This window comes from Podarcis gaigeae (genome assembly GCF_964106915.1).
Source record: "Podarcis gaigeae genome assembly, chromosome: 13".
NCBI lineage: Eukaryota > Metazoa > Chordata > Lepidosauria > Squamata > Lacertidae > Podarcis > Podarcis gaigeae.
In genome coordinates, this window is record NC_139689.1 from 44,203,446 (window position 1) to 44,226,639 (window position 23,194).

General features: G+C 47.8%; 2 protein-coding genes across 3 annotated transcripts in view; one reads left to right on the forward strand and one right to left on the reverse strand.

Moving 5' to 3' along the window:
- LOC310830103 (putative protein PTGES3L) overlaps nucleotides 1-23,194 on the reverse strand; it is a 280,219-nt gene that overhangs the window by 56,584 nt on the left and 200,441 nt on the right. The window lies entirely within an intron of this gene.
- On the forward strand, nucleotides 761-21,873 carry IFI35 (interferon induced protein 35). Its single transcript, XM_083709706.1, has 10 exons — nucleotides 761-872; nucleotides 1,566-1,593; nucleotides 5,937-6,023; nucleotides 7,112-7,270; nucleotides 9,013-9,129; nucleotides 12,552-12,705; nucleotides 14,498-14,607; nucleotides 17,439-17,628; nucleotides 19,377-19,483; nucleotides 21,174-21,873. Exons 2-10 carry the CDS (start codon nucleotides 1,579-1,581, stop codon nucleotides 21,375-21,377), a joined length of 1,143 nt encoding a protein of 380 aa, XP_083565832.1. The 5' UTR covers nucleotides 761-872; nucleotides 1,566-1,578; the 3' UTR covers nucleotides 21,378-21,873.

Below are 23,194 nucleotides of genomic sequence, written 5' to 3' on the forward strand. Positions count from 1 at the left end.
TGGGAGTCCATAATGACTCCCGGGCTGCGCAGCTGGTCCTTCAGGGGCACAGTTAACCCATTCAGGACCAGGGAGTCCAAACCTGCCTATGGACTGTCCCCCCAAAACACTACTTCTGTCTTGTCAGGATTCAACCTCGATCTGTTAGCCGCCATTCGTCCTCCAACCGCCTTCAGACATGGTTGGCATGGAAGTGCAGAACAAATGGAAGCACTTGAGCAAATCCGTTGCTAACACTGTTCTCCAGCGCTTTTCTCTTGTCAAGCTGCTCCTCCGAAATGCTGACAGTGCACCTCTGAGCATGAGCAGAGTATGGCTCTACTCTGGAGTGAAGAAAGCTTGTCAATAGTCCATGAAAATAATAATATGCACACACACACACCCCGCTAGTAAATACATAATTGCTTAGCTGTGGGTGCTGAATTATTTTGTGGTGGGGGCACTTTGCACATGTTCATTGCCATTTAAACACTCCTATGCTGAACTCTGATATTAGACATGCAATCTATATAGCAAGGATAACGGGAAAGGTTTAAAGACAAGGCAATCCGTTATTCCAAAACAATCTCTCCATTGAGAAATCGGAAACTGGAAGGTTGCTCCTCGGAAATCCCAGATTAAACACACAAACTCTGGGGACCAAATAGATCCCTTCTTACCCCACAATTCTATGCTGAGATTCCTGCATGGCAAGGGGCGGGGGGTTGGACTAGATGACCCGGGATCCCTTCCAACGCCACAAAGGCGCGCCCATCCTGCCTGGGAGGCAGACTTCACGCTTCGGGGCGGGGCTTGGCTTGGGGGAGGAGGCTTTTAACAGCTGGAAATCGAAAGTGGAAGCGGCGCAAGGAGGCCAGCAGCTGCTGCGGAAGGTAAGATCGCTAGTTTGGGGGGGTCTTGTGGGCCTGATCCGCATCGGTCCCCAAACCGCAGCACCCAAACGCTCCGCTTTGCGCTTGGATAGAAGTGTCCGTGCGCGCCCTCTGCGCGCCGCCTGCCTTTCGACGCCGGACCGTAGGGCGAGGTCAGGATGAGTCCTCCGTAGGGGCGGCGGGTTGGGGCGGGTCAGCAACCCTTGCATTTGAAGCCTGGGGTTCGGGACCGGGCACTGTGAATTCAGCAAGCAGGGCGGGTTTCATGGGAGAAGCCAAGAGGGGGGAGGCAGGAAGTGGCAGCTGCCCTCCCAAATCAATAATCAATACATGGCAAACTGAGGTTCTGCCCCACAACAAAAATCCGGGCTTCTCCCATGGCGGGTCTCGACTTTTCCGGTGTCAAGTTTCTAGTCCGTATGACCGAGGAAGAGAGGCATGGGAGCGTGCAGGGAAACGGAGGCGAGGAAACAAGGAATCTCTGGATAAAGACGGGAGTTTTAGGGATCTAAGCTCTTTGTGCTGCTCTAGGGTATGTGAAGCAGAATAAATTATGCAAAGCAGACGCATATTTGCATAATAAAACCGAATTACATTCTCTCCCCTCCCCCCCCCCCGCCCTGGGTGGTATTTGGGTTAGCTCTGTTTTGTATTAAAGTGCACTACAAACTCAGCCCTTCTGTTTTCTTCCAGGTGTGTCAACAGGATGGATTCAGATGAGGTAAGCAGGCAACAGACAGGCAACTAAGAATCTGCCTCTGTGTGGCACCCAGAGGATGGATGAGGACTAAGCAGTACATATTTAAAGCAATATCACACCACTTTAAATAATCTTGGCTCCCCCCCCAAAGAATCTTAGGAATTGTAGTTTGCTAAGGGTGCTGCTTTTATATGCCTGTTGTCTTTGTCCATGGAGTTTTCTTGGCAGGGATACTGGAGTGGCTTGCCTCCTCCAGGTAGATCACGTTTGGTCAAAACTCTCCCCTATGACCTGTTCATCTTGGGTGCCCTGCTCGGCATAGTTCATAGCTTCTCTGAGTTCTTCAAGCCCCTTCGCCACGGCAAGGCAGTGATCCATGAAGGGGAATGGTCTGAAGCTCAACATCAAAAAAACGAAGATCATGGCCACTGGTCCCATCACCTCCTGGCAAATAGAAGGAGAAGAAATGGAGGCAGTGAGAGATTTTACTTTCTTGGGCTCCATGATCACTGCAGATGGTGACAGCAGCCACGAAATTAAGAGACGCCTGCTTCTTGGGAGGAAAGCAATGACAAACCTAGACAGCATCTTAAAAAGTAGAGACATCACCTTGCCAACAAAGGTCCGTATAGTAAAAGCTATGGTTTTCCCAGTAGTGATGTATGGAAGTGAGAGCTGGACCATAAAGAAGGCAGATCGCCGAAGAATTGATGCTTTTGAATTATGGTGCTGGTGGAGACTCTTGAGAGTCCCATGGACTGCAAGAAGAACAAACCTATCCATTCTTAAGGAAATCAGCCCTGAGTGCTCACTGGAAGGACAGATCTTGAAGCTGAGACTCCAATACTTTGGCCACCTCATGAGAAGAGAAGACTCCCTGGAAAAGACCCTGATGTTGGGAAAGATGGAGGGCGCAAGGAGAAGGGGACGACAGAGGACGAGATGGTTGGATAGTGTCTTCGAAGCTACAAACATGAGTCTGACCAAACTGCGGGAGGCAGTGGAAGACAGAAGTGCCTGGCGTGCTCTGGTCCAGGGGGTCACGAAGAGTCGGACACGACTAAACGACTAAACAACAACAACAACAACAAGGGTGCTGCTGGGAGTTGTTTGGCACCCCTTATTCCTCTCATGGAACTACAGTTCCCAGAATGATTTAAAAATCAATCCCTCTTCCAAGGGAATTCTGGATATCAAAGCTTTGTAATAGAGGGGTCTACTAACAGCTCTCAGCACCCTTAACAAACTACAGTTCCCAGGATTCTTTTGGGGGAAGCCATGAAGGTTTAAACTGGTATTTTTTTTTAAAAAAAAATGTAAAATATATAGGTCATTTGATTGTAAAAAAAAATCTCTAAGTGGTTTTGAAAAAGATAAAAACAAGGGAATCAAGGAAAAAATACAATAAAAAAATTAAAACAGTAAAACAGATTAAAACTTACACCAGCTTTCCTTAGTGTTTGGGTCATCTTGCTATTTTAAATGTAGTGCAATGAGCCCAGGATCTGCTGGGAAACCTCTGAGCTATTCTCAGTAAAACATCAAGTATTTCTGACGCAGTTGTTTTAAGAACAGCAGCAACAAAATGACCTCCTTAAATTATCCTGCTGAAATTATGAACGCTAAATGTAATCAGGACTGCGTTTTCATGTGGATATCCTTCACCAGCCCTTCCTCAAGCCCCCTAAACCAGTGGCATTTCCACCTTTGGTGGTGGCACATGGACATGAGTTAATTTTATGTTGCGTGAAGAAGAAAATACCCACCCTCTGCTAACTGACCATTAATTTCCTTGGATTCCTTCCAAGGCTGCGTGTTATGTTAATTAGTGCCACTGGTTCCCTTGCTTGGGTGCAAAAGTTGCATCCATATTTAACTTGCCCGTCCGGGGCTAGCAGCAGCTATCCAGTCCTTCCAAACCCCTTGGACTGGCAGCTGAGAGCCTCCAAGGACCCCTGACAGTTAAGTCGCAGACAACACTGGGGTTGCAGCACTCATCTCGCTCTACTGGCCGAGGGAGTCTGCAGACAGTTTTTCCGGGTCATGTGGCCAGCATGACTAAGCCGCTTCTGGCGCAATGGAACACCAAAACCAGAGCAGCACACGGAAATGCTGTTTACCTTCCCGCTGGAGCGGTTCCTATTTATCTACTTGCACTTTGACGTGCTTTCGAACTGCTAGGTTGGCAGGAGCAGGGACCAAGCAACAGGATCTCACCCTGTCGCGGGGATTTGAACAGCCAACCTTCTGATCGGCAAGCTCTAGGCTCAGTGGTTTAGACCACAGCACCACCCGTGTCCCAAGTTAACCTTAAAGGTAAAGGTAAAGGGACTCCTGACCATTAGGTCCAGTCATGACAGACTCTGGAGTTGCGGTGCTCATCTCGCTTTATTGGCCGAGGGACCCGGCGTACAGCTTCCGGGTCATGTGGCCAGCATGACTAAGCCGCTTCTGGCAAACCAGAGCAGCGCACGGAAACGCCGTTTACCTTCCCGCCAGAGTGGTACCTATTTATCTACTTGCACTTTTATGTCCTTTCGAACTGCTAGGTTGGCAGAAGCAGGGACCGAGCAATGGGAGCTCACCCCGTCGCGGGGATTCGAACCGCAGACCTTCTGATCGGCAAGCCTAGGTTCAGTGGTTTGGGCCACCCGCGTCCCCAGTTAACCTTACTTTAGTACTAATAGGGGGTGACACAGTTTGTTGTCCACTGATCTTGTCTTTGGATGAATCCCACGAGGGAATCCTGTGACTCCCTTGGCTTGTTTTGCTCCCCACTATGCATTCCTGTAATCTACTACTCTACGGTTAAGCCGCTGTTGCTGTGTGCTCTTTAGAGAATAGATCCTTTTCCATATCAACACCATATGCCTCTCTGCTAAACATGTTTGTTGCGTCTTCAGAGTGATATGAGAAACCTTGATTCAAGAGTGCCTCTTTCAAGTACAGTGGTACCTTGGGTTACATACACTTCAGGTTACAGACTCCGCTAACCCAGAAATATTACCTTGGGTTAAGAACTTTGCTTCAGGATGAGAACAGAAATTGTGCTCCGGTGGTGCGGCAGCAGCGGGAGGCCCCATTAGCTAAAGTGGTACCTTGGGTTAAGAACAGTTTCAGGTTAAGAATGGACCTCCAGTACGAATTAAGTTCTTAACCCGAGGTACCACTGTACAGTGATACCTCTGGTTGTGAACGTGATCCGTGCGGGAGGCACGTTCGCAGCCTGAAGCGCTGCGCATGCGCATGACGCGATTTGGTGCTTTTCCGCATGTGCGTGATGTTATTTTGTGCTTCTGCGCATGCATAAGTGCCAAAACCTGGAAGTCACCCGTTCTGGTACTTCCGGGTTCGGCGCTGTCCGCAACCCGAAAATGCACAGCCCGCAGCGTTCGCAACCCGAGGTATGACTGTATGCAAGTCGCTGCCTCACATGGCAGTTAGGGCAGCTCTGTGCATTTACTTCAAGAAGTTGATATATTTACCAAGTGATCAATAGTTAGTCCCCTTCTCAAACTGGCCAAGATGTATAAAAAGAACTCAAATGTTTGCTGGAGATGCAAAAAGGGGGTAGGTACCTTCCTGCACATGTGGTGGGACTGCGTGAGGATACGAGAATTCTGGGACTTAATATATAACAAACTCAAAAAGATATTTAAATTCACCTTCAAAGAACGCCCAGAAGCCTTTCTGTTAGGCATGATGTCTACCAAAATACAAAAAAATCTTTAGAAACTTTTTTATGTAAGCAACCATGGCGGCCAGAATTTTAATAGCAAAAAATTGGAAAGGTGACTCAACCCCCACAAAAATTGACTGGCAGGCGAAGATGATAGAATATTTAGAACTTGCGAAAATGACTGGGAGATTAAGAGGAAACTCAAACCAGAAAGCGAGTAAAGATTGGACATTATTCAAAGAATATCTAAAAAAGGATTGTGATAATGAAAATCTCCTGACAGGTCTAGATTGAATCTTGAATAATGAGGAAATTATAAAAGCAAAAATCTCCTTTTGATATGCAACAGTTAAAAAAATAAGGAAGTGTGAATAGACCAATAATGTGTAAAAAGTACAGTGAGGTGAATCAGAAGTCAAAAGTGTGTGTGATGCCAAATGATATGTTGTTCGTTCGTGTTTAGTTGTTATGAGGGTATGGTGTTGGTTGGTTTGTGTTTTTTTTATGTAGTGTGTAAATTGTTCTGCAATAAAGCTTTAATAAAAATAAAAATAATAAAAAGTTAGTCCCCTTCTCCCCGTCCCCACCATGTCTCATAAGTTTTTGAACTCGCCTCTGCGCTCCTGTTGCGTGGAGGCTGGAGGCCCTGGGCTGTGAACGAACATCCTTTTGTTCTGCTCTTCAGGACTCCTTCATCTACCTGCCCAGTCCAAGAATTTCAGCAAGTGAGTCTTTGGAGACACTGGCAGCAGAGCAAACCTTGAAATGGCAGGTACTCTTCTTAGGAAACAGCAGTTGTCTCTCATGTCGAAAGTGAGATGTGTTGGTGTACGGAGGCTTTCCTCAAAGCTCTTTCCTTTATATTTATTTTATTTGTAATTGCTTTTTATTTTAAACAGGATGGATAAGAACCAATGATTTTTTTAAAAATTGAAACCGGATTTTAAAATAAAATGCTTTTGGAATGACAAATCTTTCTAAAGATAGTTTTCTATTTAAGTTACATTCTACTCCAAAGGCTATTCATCAGGAAATAAGGGTTTGTTTTAAGTTTTTCATGTGTGCTAAAACTCAATCTAAGTTTTTCTTTTTTTAAAAAAAAAAAATTGTTTAACCACATCAGAAAAGTTGTCAGAATATAAACAGTTAACTTATTAAACCTCACAATAATTTCATAATTATCTGTCTATGTCTTTCTAATAGTATAACCAAATCAGTAATTTTTGATATAACTGTAAACAACTGCTCTGAAAATTTATTATTCCAAAAATGAAAACTTCCTCTGGTTGTAAATATGCAAGAATGAGTCCTTCTGTAAAAAAATTGATTTAAATCAAGTCTTACTGACTCGCGATTTAAATTGTGATTTAAATCGATTTGATTTGATTTAAATCAAATCCACCCTGGTTTTAAATTTATTCTCTGCATGTTTACTCAGAAGCAAAATCCATTCTGTTTAGTGGGGATCACCCCGAGTTTAGCATGCCTAGAACTGTGGCCCCCAAAGTATAAGCACATTACTTTTGTGCTAGCAAAAATGTAAATATATACCTGGTATTAGAGAGGGAGCTCGCCTTATGCTTCTTAAATATTTGTGTCTGCCACCTGAAAAGCTGAAAGAAACAATAGATAACACAAACTTCGTAGTAAACAAAAGGAAACCTATTATGTCGACAGAAACTTTCTCATATAGTATTAAAGAGCATCACCCTGATTGGAAATTCTCTATTTCCCATTTTGCCTACTGGAAAGTTTAAGAAAAATTCATCGGGATAAAAAAATACACATATTTTCTTCAGATTTCCCCTTTCCTGGTTTTATCCTTTCTGACTGTCACACGTCTACTTGTCACCTTTTTAGGATATGTGCAAAGCATTGGAGGCTGACCGGTTTTCCTTGGAGGCTGGCAGAAAAGAGAGCGAACGAGAGGCGTCAAAACTCGAGAGAGAAACTGAGCTTCTGCATAAAAGACTCCAGGAGCTTGAAGAAGAGTCTCGGCCCCACAAAGCAGGTTTCCAGGTACAGACCTTTTAAGACCAGGGTTGGGTATATTCTATCTTTAAAGCAGAGAAGGGGAAATGTGTTTGTTGTTGAACTCTCCAGCAACAACTGCAGGGCTACAGGTTCCTCAGCCCTTCTTTAAAGAAAAGCAAATTATTCATCAGTGTAACCCCAGTCCTGCACTGAGAGATGTTCAGTTATGCAGTCGTTCTGATGAAACATAAGCACCCATTTTCTTATTTTGCATCCTTTTATTTTGCAAGTCATTGTGAAAGGTCAGGAGGGGAAATACGACCACAGCAAATCGTCCTCCGTGTTTTCCTCCATCTTTCTGATATTTCCCCAGGTGTTGCTGATGTATGTTCATGTTATGTACTGAAGTTCTCACCCTGGGCCAGCAGGGGGATACTGTAGATAGTTATGCAAATAAGGGATCGAAAGTGGCGTTCAGTGATTGGATAGTTTTAGAAAATTGTTACAGTTACATTGTACTGGAGCTCTATATAAGCAGGCTGACTGAACCCTTCAGTTCAGTTCTGTCCTGGCCTGTGAATAAACAAGAGCTGTTTGAAGAATCGCTGTGTCGTCTGATATGTTCACCCACAACTTAACAGTTCAGGCTTTTCTTCCAGCCATGTAGGCCAAACACATGCTTTAAGGAAAGGTAGAGAGCTGAGATTCTCAGAAAATTGGACTCTGGCACCCTACCCCCAGATTAATACATGTACGTAATAAAAAATTATGCAAACTCTGTAACTTATGTGATAAGCCTGTTTTTACTTGTTTGTCAGGGACGCAGGTGGTGCTGTGGTCTAAACCACTGAACCTCTTGGGCTTGCCGATCAGAAGGTCGGCAGTTTGAATCCATGTGACTCTGTCCCAACTTCTGCCAGCCTAGCAGTTCGAAAGCACGCCAGTGCAAGTAGATAAATAGGTACCAGGTAAACAGCGTTTCCATGTGCTCTGGTTTCCATCATGGTGTCCTGTTGTGCCAGAAGCTGTTCAGTCCTGCTGGCCACATGACCTGGAAAGCTGTCTGTGGACAAACACCGACTCCCTCGACCTGAAAGCGAGATGAGCGTCGCAACCCCATAGTCGCCTTTGATTGGACTTAACCGTCCAGGGATCCTTTACCTTTTTAGCTATTTATTTGTTTGCAGTTATTGCACGCCTCCCCCAAACTATGTTCTCTGGGCAGCTTATGGTAAAATATTGAAATGCAATAGGTAAAGGTAAAGGCACCCCTGATCATTAGGTCCAGTCGTGACCGACTCTGGGGTTGCGGCACTCATCTGACTTTATTGGCCAAGGTAGCCGGCGTACAGCTTCCGGGTCATGTGGCCAGCATGACTAAGCCGCTTCTGGCGAACCAGAGCAGCGCACGGAAATGCCGTTTACCTTCCCACTGGAGCGGTACCTATTTATCTACTTGCACTTTGACATGCTTTCGAACTGCTAGGTGGGCAGGAGCAGGGACCGAGCAACGGGAGCTCACCCCGTCGCGGGGATTCGAACCACCGACCTTCTGATCGGCAAGTCATAGGCTCTGTGGTTTAACCCACAGCGCCACCCGCATCCCAATAATCGACCGTAAAAATGTGCCTATGTAGCAAACTCTTGGTTTGACTGCACTTTAAATATCCCATAGATGGGAGATGGAGTCCAAATACATCTTGAGCATATCTTGGGTTTACAGGTTGTCTGCACTGCAGACATCCTTTGTGTTCCCTGTTTAATGGATCACCATCTTTTCCCTGCAGAGAGAGATTCAGTTGGCGCTGACGGAAAAACGCCAATTGCTAGAAGAGAAACTGGCTCTGGAAAACGAACTGGAGCAGCTGGAAAGGTTTCAGGTTGCCCAAGAAGAGCTCCACAAGGTACTGGGTGTGGGGAAGCATGTGGCCTGAGAAATAGGCTAGTTTTCTCATGAAGACAAGCTTGTGTCTTTTCCGGAAGGAGCCATTGAATCCCAGTCATAATTCCTCTTGAGATTCCATCTGGTACGCAGGCTGAGAGCCTACCTGCCTGCAGACTGTTTCGCTAGAGTGGTACATGCTCTGGTTATCTCCCGCTTGGACTACTGCAATGCGCTCTACGTGGGGTTACCTTTGAAGGTGACCCGGAAACTACAACTAATCTAGCAGCTAGACTGGTGACTGGGAGTAGCTGCTGAGACCATATAACACAGGTCTTGAAAGAGCTATAATAATAATAATAATAATTTATTATTTATACCCCGCCCATCTGGCTGAGTTTTCCCCAGCCACTCTGGGCGGCTCCCAATCAGTGTTAAAAACCGTACAGCATTACATATTAAAAACTTCCCTGAACAGGGCTGCCTTAAGATGTCTTCTGAACGTCAGGTAATTCTTTATCTCTTTGACATCTGATGGGAGGGCGTTCCACAGGGCGGGTGCCACTACCGAGAAGGCCCTCTGCCTGGTTCCCTGTAGCCTCACTTCTCGCAATGAGGGAACCGCCAGAAGGCCCTCGGCGCTGGATCTCAGAGTCCGGGCTGAACGATGGGGGTGGAGACGCTCCTTCAGGTATACAGGACCGAGGCCGTTTAGGGCTTTAAAGGTCAGCACCAACACTTTGAATCGTGCTCGGAAACGTACTGGGAGCCAATGCAGATCTCTCAGAACCGGTGTTATGTGGTCCCGGCGGCCACTCCCAGTCACCAGTCTCGCTGCCGCATTCTGGATTAATTGCAGTTTCCGGGTCACCTTCAAAGGTAGCCCCACGTAGAGCGCGTTGCAGTAGTCCAAGCGTGAGATAACTAGAGCATGCACCACTCTGGCGAGACAGTCCGCGGGGAGGTAGGGTCTTAGCCTGCGTACCAGGTGGAGCTGGTAGACAGCTGCCCTGGACACAGAGTTAATCTGCGCCTCCATGGACAGCTGTGAGTCCAAAATGACTCCCAGGCTGCGCACCTGGTCCTTCAGGGGCACAGTTACCCCATTCAGGACCAGGGAATCCTCCACACCTGCCCGCCTCCTGTCCCCCAAAAACAGTACTTCTGTCTTGTCAGGATTCAACCTCAATCTGTTAGCCGCCATCCAACCTCCAACCGCCTCCAGGCACTCACACAGGACCTTCACCGCCTTCACTGGTTCTGATTTAAAGGAGAGGTAGAGCTGGGTGTCATCTGCATACTGATGAACACCCAGTCCAAACCCCCTGATGATCTCTCCCAGCGGCTTCATATAGATATTAAAAAGCATGGGGGAGAGGACAGAACCCTAAGGCACCCCACAAGTGAGAGCCCAGGGGTCTGAACACTCACCCCCCCCCCACCACTTTCTGGACACGGCCCAGGAGGAAGGAGCGGAACCACTGTATGACAGTGCCCCCAGCTCCCAGCCCCTCTAGACGGTCCAGAAGGATGTTATGGTCGATGGTGTCAAAGGCCGCTGAGAGATCCAGCAGAACTAGGAAACAGCTCTCACCTTTGTCCCTAGCCCGCCGGAGGTCATCAACCAGCGCGACTAAGGCAGTTTCAGTCCCATGGTGAGGCCTGAATCCTGATTGGAAGGGATCCAAATGGTCCGTTTCCTCCAGGCGTGCTTGGAGTTGTTCAGCAACCACCCGCTCAATCACCTTGCCCAAGAATGGCAGATTTGAGACTGGGCGATAGTTGGCCAAATTGGCCGGTCTAAAGATGTTTTTTTAAGAAGCGGTTTAATGACCGCCTCTTTCAGCGGGTCTGGGAAGGCTCCCTCACAGAGGGAAGCATTCACCACCCCACAGAGCCCATCGCCCAGCCCTTCCCGGCTTGCTTTTATCAGCCAGGATGGGCAAGGATCAAGGAGACAGGTGGTCGGTTTCACTCGTCCAAGCAGCCTGTCCACATCCTCGGAGGTAACAGATTGGAATTGATCCCATGTAACAGGACCAGACAGAACTCTAGCACTCTCCCGCCCTGGCCCTGCTCCCACAGTGGAGACTACCTCCTTCTGAATCTGAGCGATTTTATCTGCAAAAAACTTTGCAAAAGCATTGCAGGAGATCTTGGGGTCCCTACCAGGCCCCGGTGGTACAGGTGGTTCTGATAGATTGCGAACCACCTGAAAAAGTCTCCTGCTGCTGTTTTCTGCAGATGCAATGGAGGCGGCGAAGAAGGCCCTCTTCGCCGTCGCCATTGCCACTTGGTAGGCTCGACGTTGAGCTCTAACCCGTGTCCGGTCTGATTCAGAATGAGTTTTCCGCCACCGGCGCTCTAGCCGTCTCAACGATTGTTTCATCACCCTCAGCTCCGGGGAAAACCACGGGGCTGTCCGGGCTCCATGCAATTGGAGAGGGCGCTTCGGAGCCAGACAGTCAATAGCCCTGGTTAACTCCGCATTCCAGCGGGCCACCAGGGAATCAGCTGAAAGGCCATCAACTTGGGATAAAGCATCCCCTACCACTCTCTGGAAGCCAATTGGATCCATTAAGTGGCGGGGGCGGACCATCCGAATCGGTCCCACCTCCCTGCGAAGGGAGCTACATTGGCTTGGTACATTTCCGAGCACAATTCAAAGTGTTGGTGCTGACCTTTAAAGCTCTAAATGGCTTCAGCCCAGTATACTTGAAGGAGCTTCTCCACCCCAATTGTTCTGCCCGGACACTGAGGTCCAGCTCTGACGGCCTTCTGCTGCTTCCCTCATTATAAGAAGTGAAGTTACAGGGAACCAGGCAGAGGGCCTTCTCGGTAGTGGCACCCGCCCTGTGGAATGCCCTCCCATCAGATGTCAAGGAAATAAACAACTATCTGACTTTTAGAAGACATCTGACAGCAGCCCTGTTTAGGGAAGTTCTTAATGTTTGATGTTTTATCATGTTTTTAATATTCTGTTGGGAGCCACCCAGAGTGGCTGGGGAAACCCAGCCAGATGGGTGGCATATGTATGTATGTATGTATGTATGTATGTAGAAAGAAAGAAAGAAAGAAAGAAAGAAAGAAAGAAAGAAATTATAATAATTCCTATTATTATTCCTCTTTTCTGCCCTGCAAACCAACTAAGACTAGTGGCGTTTGTTCAGTTGCAAGGCAAAATCTCTGTCTATGCACAGAACTGCTCTGTCCTTTCCTTAACATTTTCCTTAAACTATCTGCTAGCTGAGTTCTACAGTTACTTATTAATTTAAAAGTTTTAATCAGAAGAGGCAATGTGAAATACAAAACAAGAAGAGTATGCGTGGGAGATACATCCAGTTGGAATTCTGACTCACAATAGAGTTTGTTGTAGAGTGCGAAACCTGGCAGGAAAAAAAACCCATTCTCATATCAACCTTCTCTCTCCTGCCAACTCTCCAGGTGCCAACCAACTTACCTGAACGGGCGATGGTGTTTAAAGGCCACGTGGAAGAAGCAAAGGAGGAAACATTGCCTAACCGTTTGACAGCCCGGCCACAGATTCGATACCCTGTGCCTGGGGGATCGGCTCTCATCACTTTTGAAAGCCATAAGGGTAGGAGCAGCTGTTCGGAATGAAATTATGACCCCGAAAAGATGCCACAGGGGTGGCCCTAAGTTGGGGAACCTAAGAGCAGGCAGAGTCTGGCAACTGGAAGCATTTTGGCCCAGGGATATTTCTGGGTCACTTCTGGGTTTGGCGCCATGATGCACATTAATCGGTTGCTGCAATTAATGGCCATGACTAGCTTACACCCGTTCATTGTAATGGATCTACTCTGAGTAATAGTTAGCTGAATACAACCCAAAGGCTCTTTGCAGGTGATTTCAACCAGCCCCTTGCCAGCAGTGGGAATCCTGTATAAATTCCCAACCACTTTTATCTCTAGTGATGGGACTTGCTCCTCCGCTATAGGGAAGGGATCATAACAGATCACCCCACCTCCTGGCCAGGTCCGGAAGTGGCTTTACAGACTCCGCTAACCCGAAAGTAGTACCTCGGGTTAAGAACTTTACCTCAGGATGAGAACAGAAATCACGCGGCGGCAGCAGTGAGAGGCCCCATTAGCTAAAGTGGTACCTCAGGTTGAGAACGGTTTCAGGTTAAGAACGGACCTCTGGAACGAATTATGTTCTTAACCCGAGGTACCACTGTATAGCTATTTATCACCTATCACCTTTACATCTGAAGGAAAGCAGAGCAAGACATTGGTCACCAACTTGGCTGCAGGAGTTGCCAGAAGGAGGCGTACAAGGAGCCATCCAACCACCTTAGGATCCGGATTCCTCTCCGGATCTGTGTAGAGTTTACTCCTTAGCCCAGTGGTTTTCAACCTGTGGGTCCCCAGATGTTGTTGGACTACAACTCCCATCACCCCTGAGCTCTGGCCTTGCTAGCTAGTGATGGGAGTTGTAGTTCAACAACATCTGGGGACCCATGGGTTGGGAAAGGCTGGTAGCCTTTTCTTCTCCTGAAGATATCCTGCAATGCAGCGGAGATTTCGGATCCAAATTTTCCTTCTCCCAGATGGGCTGCCTTCCCAGGCTGATGAGCCCCACCTGCCCCTCACTCCCCTCTATAGCACATGCAAATAATGCTTTCTTCACTTCTGGACCCACCATAGGTCTTGTCCGCTTAATCTGCCAGAGCCTGTCTTTGAATACGGGGAAGTCCCTAAGTCACCCAGGGTTTGAGATCCATTGACTACCCTTGACTCGTTTAACCAGCTAGTCAAAGCCATTCCTGGGGTGCAGAGTAGGGACCAAGCTACTCCAGAAAGAGCATGATGCGCCTTGTCTCTCCCCTAACACTCCACACACCCCTCAATGCAATCACACACGGACAAAAAAAGCATCTTGTTTCCATCTTAAAGGAGGATGGGAACTAATTCTGGGTTGCTGAACTAACAGATGGGGACGCGGGTGGCACTGTGGGTTAAACCACAGAGCCTAAGACTTGCTGATCAGAAGGTTGGCGGTTCGAATCCCCGTGACAGGGTGAGCTCCTGTTGCTCAGTCCCTGCTCCTGCCAACCTAGCAGTTCGAAAGCACGTCAAAGTGCAAGTAGATAAATAGGTACTGCTCCAGCGGGAAGGTAACCGGCGTTTCCGTGCGCTGCTCTGGTTTGCCAGAAGCGGCTTAGTCATGTTGGCCACATGACCCAGAAACTGTACGCCGGCTCCCTCGGCCAATAAAGCGAGGTGAGCGCTGCAACCCCAGAGTTGTCCGTGACTGAACTTAATGGTCAGGGGTCCTTTTACCTTTACGAACTGACAGATAGGAAAACATATGGATGGAAGGAGATAGTTGGAGTTGAATTGACCTCTTTTTCCACTCCTCCCTGTCAGTTGCCTCCAGGATCATTGAAATGGAGCAGCACCAGGTTCAACTGGATGAATTCAGCTATGTGCACGTGAAGGCTGAGCCAATGGTGTTACTCGTGCCCTCTTCCTTGGAGGTGGGTTCTGCATCTGTAAAATTGGACCCACAATACGGATCTGGCGCATCCAAACTTTGGGGTGATTGGGGGTAATTGTAATTGGGAACATTTGAAACAGAAAGTGGGCTGGAACAGGAAAGTTCGGATTCTTTATCGAATCTTAACTCTGTAACTAGAAACCTGTTCTTGGTTTTATTAGTACGGTGGTACCTCGGGTTACAGACGCTTCAGGTTACAGACTCTGCTAACCCAGAAATAGTACATCGGGTTAAGAATTTTACCTCAGGATGAGAACAGAAATCGCGCAGTGGTGGTGCGGCAGCAGCAGCAGCGGGAGGCCCCATTAGCTAAAATGGTACCTCAGGTTAAGAACAGTTTCAGGTTAAGAACAGACCTCCAGAACGAATTAAGTTCTTAACCCGAGGTACCACTGTATTATGGGATGCGGGTGGCGCTGTGGGTAAAACCTCAGTGCCTAGGACTTGCCGATTGTATGGTCGGCGGTTCGAATCCCCGCGGCGGGGTGAACTCCCGTTGCTCGGTCCCTGCTCCTGCCCACCTAGCAGTTCGAAAGCACCCCTAAGTGCAAGTAGATAAATAGGGACCGCTTTATAGCGGGAAGGTAATGGCGTTTCCATGCGCTGCGCTGGTGCTGGCTCGCCAGAGCAGCTTTGTCACGCTGGCCACGTGACCCAGAAGTGTCTTCGGACAGCGCTGGCTCCCATCCTCTTAAGCAAGATGAGCACGCAACCCCAGAGTCGGTCACGACTGGCCCGTACGGGCAGGGGTACCTTTACCTTTACCACTGTATTATTTCAAAAAATGAAAGCTAACATTCCCAGGCAGTTGAATGCTGCACATAGCACCACACTCAGCACATTTTCTGCACCTCTGCAGTAAGGCTACAATCCATGCAACTGTGATAGCACTCTGTCAGGGCCGGAGTCAAGCGTAGGTTAGCAACAAAAACAACAAATCACCCGAGGCCAGTGCAGTTGTTATTGGCCTTCACTGGCATAAGTGTAAACAATAAAACCATACAATGTCCTCCAAATACATTAATAATCCAAACACATATGATATATAAAAGACTAGATAGCCACCACTGAGTCAATCAGGCAACTTTAGATTTAGCTTTAAATATTCCAGAAAACAGACCACAGCTCAGGCCTAGTGGTCTCAGCAACTCTTTTCTAGGAGGCCTTGCACCGATGAAGCAGTTAGGAGGACTGAAAATCCCCGTCTTCCTGGTATCCACTAAGACTCCTCCTCTCCAGTGTCTTTCCAGTAATAATAATAAGAAGAAGCAGAAGAAGAAGAAGAAGAATAGAAAATTTATTATTTATATCCCATCTGGGTGGGTTTCTCTAGCCACTCTGGGTGGCTCCCAACAGAATATTAAAAACACGATCAAACATCAAACATTAAAAACTTCCCTAAACAGGCTGCCTTCAGATGTCTTCTAAAAATCAGGTAGATGTTTATTTCCTTGACATCTGATGGGAGGGCGTTCCAAAGGGCGGGTGCCACTACCGAGAAGGCCCTCTGCCTGGTTCCCTGCAACCTCACTTCTGGCAGGGAGGGAACCGCCAGAAGGCCCTCAGCTCTGAACCTCAGCGTCCGGGCCGAACGATGGGGATGGAGATGCTCCTTCAGGTATACAGAACCGAAGCCATTTAGGGCTTTAAAGGTCAGCACCAACACTTTGAATTGTGCTTGGAAACGTACTGCGAGCCAATGTAGGTCTTTCAGGACCGGTGTTATATGCTGTGTCAGACTGCGTCTGTACACAATCACCCTCTGCTCTGGCTGTTTCGTTTCTCTGTGAGTTCTAGGAGACCAGGGGAGAGAGGGACTGGCCACAGCAGGACGGGGAGAGGCCCTGGGTTCTTTTTTTTAAAATAATATTTATTAAAGTTTTAAAAATTACAGAAAGAGAAAAAAAGAATTAAACATATCAGAACAATACAATAAAATACAAAAAACCCCAAAAATGCTACATATACATAACAAAAACAAAACAAAAACAATTTTAAATAACACAATACTTTCAATGTTATTAACTTTCATTTACTTGTTTCAGCGACCTCCTCACACCTCCCTTTTTTGTATTCTAGTTCAATTAACTATTTCAACAAATCTTTTCCATCCTTCCCAATTTTTATCCTGATACAATGTAACTTTACCTTCTCTCCTTTCATCCATTAATAATCTATTTTTACTTAATCCTTTATAATACTTCTGCTAAAGTCACATAGCTTCATTCCAGCCTCCTTCTAACATTCCTTAATTTTAGAATATTTCTGTAAATAAACTTTAAATTTCTTCCAATCTTCTTCCACCGACTCTTCTCCCTGGTCTCGGATTCTGCCAGTCATTTCCGCCAGTTCCATGTAGTCCATCACCTTCATCTGCCATTCTTCCCGGAGGCCCTGGATTCTTCAGCCGCCTGCCTCTAGGCCAGCCTCCTCTCCAGCCTCCACTTCTGCCTCCAAGTTAGAACTGCTCTCTGGCACAGCTTCTTCTAGCTCACTAAACCCTGTCACCTCTCCTGCTGCTGATGCCTCCTTCCTCCGGTCCACTTCCTCTTCTGCTGCTGACCACTCATCCTTGCCCTGCTCTGAGCCTTCTTCCCCTGGGGCTTCCCTAGGCCTAGGGGGTTCCCCGGCTGTTGCCTCTTCTGCCTCCAGCCAGACCGTCACCACACTACTGTTTGAGGTGGATTGCGTGGAGGGAGGTGGCCTGCACCCAACCCCACATTTTCTTCTTTCCCCGATGGACTTCTTTCCTCAGCTGTGCCATGATGCGGCCGTTCTGGTTTCCTAAGACCTCTTCCCCATCCCGCACAGATCTCCCTGGAAAAGAGTCCGCGGCGGGTCCTGCTGTCTGGCATCGTGGCCTCCTCTCTGCCTGAGGACCGGCTGCTTGAGAAGCTGGAGTTGTTTTTCAGCAAGCGGCAGAACATGGGAGGCGAGGTGTTCAGCGTGGAGCGGCTGAGCGACACTGGCCACGTGGTGCTGACGTTTATGGATGATGGAGGTACAAGGAAAAAAAAAATCCTTCCAGTAGCACCTTAAAGACCAACTAAGTCAGTTCTTGGTATGAGCTTTCGTGTGCATGCACACTTCTTCAGATACACCTGTGCATGCACACGAAAGCTCATACCAAGAACTGACTTAGTTGGTCTTTAAGGTGCTGTAGGAGGTACAAGGAGATAGATCAAGAGGCAGTGGGAAGGGCGAGGTGGCTTGCTTACCTCAAAAATCAGTGAATTATTTTTGTCGCAAGGGAGGTGGTCATCCTGATTTCGCTTTCTTGGACCATCTCCAGCTCATCTACGAATGCTTAAGATTTATTTTAAACCAAAACTGCCATATTTTTGTTTGAGCTGCTGCTCATTTTACAGCCAGGGTGTAAGCAAACACGTCGTTTAATTTCCCTGTGAATGGGCTTGTTTTTTACCACCCCACAATACATGATAATGTTCATTCGGAAGAAACTTTGTGCTAGGTGCTGTACAGAATACAAGAGTCCCTTCTGCCAAATGCCAACTACAGGAGAACCTTGGTTCTCGAACGGCTTAGTTGACGAACAAATCGGAACCCGAATGCTGCAAACCCAGATGTCAGTCTTGCGGTTTGCGAACCTTTTTCAGAAGGTGGGAGGATGGGTGGCGGCTATCAGATTGAGATTGAATCCTGACAAGACAGAAGTACTGTTTCTGGGGGAAAGGAGGCGGGCAGGTGTGGAGGACTCCCTGGTCCTGAATGGGGTAACTGTGCCCCTGAAGGACCAGGTGCGCAGCCTGGGAGTCATTTTGGACTCACAGCTGTCCATGGAGGCACAGGTTAAATCCATGTCCTGGGCAGCTGTGTACCAGCTCCATCTGGTACGCAGGCTGAGACCCTATCTGCCTGCGGACTGTCTCGCCAGAGTGCTGCATGATCTGGTTATCTCCCGCTTGGACTACTGCAATGCGCTCTACGTGGGGCTACCTTTGAAGGTGACCCGGAAACTAATCCAGAATGCAGCAGCCAGACTGGTGACTGGGAGCGGCCGCCAAGACCATATAACACGGGTCTTGAAAGACCTACATTGGCTCCCAGTACGTTTCCGAGCACAATTCAAAGTGTTGGTGCTGACCTTTAAAGCCCTAAACAGCCTCAGTCCAGTATACCTGAAGGAGCGTCTCCACCCCCATCATTCTGCCCGGACACTAAGGTCCAGCGCCGAGGGCCTTCTGGCGGTTCCCTCACTGCGAGAAGCCAAGTTACAGGGAACCAGGTAGAGGGCCTTCTCGGTAGTGGTGCCCTCCCTGTGGAACGCCCTCCCACCAGATGTCAAAGAGAACAACAACTACCAGACTTTTAGAAGACATCTGAAAGCAGCCCTGTTTAGGGAAGCTTTTAATGTTTGATGTATCACAGTATTTTAATATTCTTTTGGAAGCCACCCAGAGTGGCTGGGGAAACCCAGCCAGATGGGCGGGGTATAAATAATAAATTATTATTATTATTATTATTATTATTATTATTATTATTATTATTAGAAGCCAAAAGTCCGATGCTGCTGTCGGCTATTGTTTCTGGGGCACTTGCACCAATCGGAAGCCGCGCCTTGGTTTTCGAACGTTTCGGAAGTCGAATGGACTTCCAGAATGGATTACGTTCAAGAACCAAGGTACCACTGTATTACGCTTTGGGTAGTTAGAGCTGCACCGTTTTTTAAAGGTAGTGAGATGGAAAGTTGCAATGTTGTCCTTTTCTTTGCCTCTCCCCCTTCTACAGTGGCCAAGCGGCTTATCCAAAAAGGTCAGTATCAAGTGCCCATCGGACAGGAGATTCACACAGTCAAGCTGTCACACTATGTTGGCGGAGAAATCGCAGAGCTGCAGGTGAGTTATTTTAAAATGAGGCTGCATTTTAACCTGTATTTTAAATTGGGGTGTTTTTTCTTTCTCCCCCCCTTTCCCCCCTATTATGTTTTTACTGTGATTTTGTTGGTGTTAGCTGCCCTGAGCCTGGCTCTGGCTGGGGAGGGCGGGGTATAAATTATTATTATTATTATTATTATTATTATTATTATTATTATTATTATGTGGCTATGTGCATTGCTTCAGAATGTGGTAAGCTGGGTCAGGGCCTGCTCTCCCATGAGGCAGACGGAGGTGGCCGCTTCGGGCGGCAGGATCCCAAGGGGCAGTGCCACCACCATGGGAAAAGCAGCTGTGGCTTCTCCTCACTTCTCCCTGCTGCCAGAACCAAGAATCTACAACCTCAGTTAAACGAGGGTGTGGCACCTTCCTGTTTCTCCTCAGACGGTGAAATGGGATGGGCAGTCCCTAGGGGTTCTTCATGCTCAAAAGGGTCCTGGCCAACTTACCCCAAGGCTCTACCACAACAGCAGTGCTGACCTCAGGAAACCAAATCATGCAGCAGCATTGCTGTCCAAAATCAGATGCATGTTGGGTTCCTGGATTTTCATGTTTTTCATTGCTGCCGGTGGTGGTAATGTTTGCATTTAGCAAAAGCAACCAGGACTCTTCAGCTCTGGCATCATCATTCATTGTGCGCTAAGGATTTCCGCTGCGTGCAAAGACAGGCTCCGGCAGATTGAGCGGACGATACAAATAGTCCGGAATTTTGTCAGGGATTTAACCAGCGCAGTCTGCTACATCGGCAAAATTCTGAATTTCACTTCTAACCCAAAATAGTGGGTCCAATGATTAAAAAGATGGTTTCAGCACATGACGTGTTAGAATTCCTGATCCATGGTTGCAGTCATGGGATTTTTGTCTATCACACAACGGTGTATGTTTTGACTCCACAGAGTGGGAAGTGACGGAAACAGGATGTTTGTGTTCCATGAAGTGGGACTATTGTCCTTTGTTCTTTTTCTCTTTGCTGTCTTGGTACTAGAGAGAGAGGGAGCCATGTTGCAGTGCTGCATGTGTGTTTATATGTACATAAATGCTGAGTTGCTGAGGTCTGTCACACGCATGATGCGCAAACTCTGCGGATCCCTAAGAGTGCCGGTGTTGGTTGGCATCGGTCGCTGTGATGTTCGGGCAGCAGAAAGCTTTTGAGGCTCCCGAACGAAAGACCAGGAGGGAGGGAACATGCCAGTCGGGCATGTGTCTCTGCCAGGGTCCTACTCGTGTGTAGGCTGAACTCCTGACATGACGTACCTAGGAAGGTAGCCCATCTCTGAGAAAGCTCTGATCGTCAACCTCCACTGCCTTGCAGAATATCTTTGGGAGATGTATAAGGCCAAGGAATGGAGTCCCTAAGACAGTTGGCTGGCGTCTTGTACGCCTCCGTCTAACATCTCCCGCGGCCAAGCTGGTGCCAGACGTATTGCTCTGCTTTCCTTTGGACCCCATCAATGAGGCCGAGAGAGGGGAGGTCTAGCCATCTGGGCAGCCCAGGACCTCCGTCCACACTGCCCAGGCTTGCACCCCAGGGAGGTCACTTCAGTGATGCTAACGCGGTGGTTCGACCACCCCCAGAGGCGGTCCTTCTTTGTCTCCCGAGGCAGACGGACGCCGACAACAAAATCCTCTATTTTCTTTCTCCCCGTTCCAGTTCCGTCCTTCGGTCTGCGCTTGGACTGTCCTGCTGTCGGGGATTCCAGATGTCCTAGATGAGGAATTGATGCGTGAAGCCCTGGAGATTCATTTCCAGAAGCCCAGCAAGGGTGGGGGAGAGGTGGATGTCGTCGCCTACGTCCCGATTGGACAGTGTGCGGTAGCCGTCTTTGAAGCGGAGGAGGAGGAGGAGGAAGACTGAATGTGACCCTGCCTTCCAGAGGCAGAGAAAGCTTTCTTAAATTGATTTCAGCGCAAGTGGCTGCTCAACTCCCATCAAGGAAAGATCCTGCCAAGAATGATGCAAAGCTCTGAACATCTGGGGGAGGGGGAAGTTTTGATAGTCCGAATTATGAATCGCTGCAAGGATGTGGAGACTCTTGGATAAATCTCACTCAGGTATAAAAATGGAATGGATATCCTCGCCAGCGTAATCCTGTATTGAGAAGAACCAGAGGATGGAGTTCTTGCTGTTTGGATTAAAAAAAGAGGCAGTCCCTGGCACACAGTGACACCCCTTTTCTCTGACGTGCGGACTTTTATCTGCATTATTTGGTTTGTGGTTTTTCCTGCTGCCTTGTCCCTGTTCAGTAATTCTGTCTCAAACGCAATTCGCCCAAAGTGAAGGAGAGACTCTCAGAAAAGCAGAATAAAAGAGAACAGCAGACTCTCCCTCCTGCTGTTTGCAAATAATTAAATCATTTTGTGCAGTTGTTACTATGAGAGTGTATTTTGAGGAGCATCACTCCAGGCTTGAAAAGTATTCTGAAAGGTGGCTTAGCAAACACACATTATTAATGGAAGGGGGCCCTAAGGTTTGCAGGGAAGAAAAATGCTTGTGTGTGTCTGCAAACGTCATCTGCAGCTACTCACAAACCAGTCCACAGAATTTAGTTCATTTATGTCCTGCTTTTCCTCAAGGATCTCCAGGCGGTCTACATGGTTTCTTTCCCCTCACCCAATTTTATCTTCATGACACCCCTGTGAGGTAGGTCAGGCTGAGACGCAAGTAAGTTTTGTGGCTGAGTGGGGTTTTGAAGCAGTCTTTTCCCATGCCTAATTAATAATAATTCTATACCACCCTTCACCCAAGGATAACAGGATGCTTTACAATATAAAAACACAAAAATACATATCATAGTAACAAACAATCCCCACACAGTTTAAAAGGCCATAGATTGTTTAATTAGCCAAAGGCCTGGGAGAAGTGTTTTTGCCTGGCAGCTAAACATGTATGACGATGGCCCCTGGCGAGCCTCCTTGGGGAAAGCATTTTGCAAGCGAGGAGCCAGCACAGAAAAGGCCCTGCTCTCGTGTTGCTGCTCTCCGGGCCCCTCTTCTAGGAAGCTCACAAAGAATTAGTTCAGAGGGGCTGAAGAGCATGCTGGGTTTTTAAGCTGCCCTTGCACCCGTACCTGCAGGAGTGCTGCCAAGTGTCTTCCCTTCAGCATGTTGAATCATGAAAAGAGAAGGTCCCAGGGTTGTTTTGAAGATAAAATGGAGCGGGAGAAAACCACATGCTCCACCTTGAGATCCTCGGAGGAAAGGCAGTATGTAAATACATTTGTGATTCCACAACGGCTACCCGCAAACTGCAGGATCTCTGAGCATGAACAAAGTGCATTTCAACTGCTCCGTGAACACTGCTAGCTAGCCTCATGCTTCTGAAAGGGCTTCCAGGGCATAAGTCGGTTTTGACCACTAGGAGCTTCTCAGGCGTGTGACACAGGTGGCGCTGTGGTCTAAACCACTGAGCCTTGGGCTTGCCGATCAGAAGGTTGGCAGTTCGAATCCCCAAGACGGCGTGAGTTCCCGTTGTTCAGTCCCTGCTCCTGCCAACCTAGCAGTTCAAAAGAACGTCAAAGTGCAAGTAGATAAATAGGTACTGCTCTGGCAGGAAGGAAAAGTGTTTCCGTGCGCTGCTCTGGTTTCACCAGAAGCGGCTTAGTCATGCTGGCCACATGACCTGGAAGCTGTACGCCGGCTCCCTCGGCCAATAAAGTGAGATGAGCGCTGCAA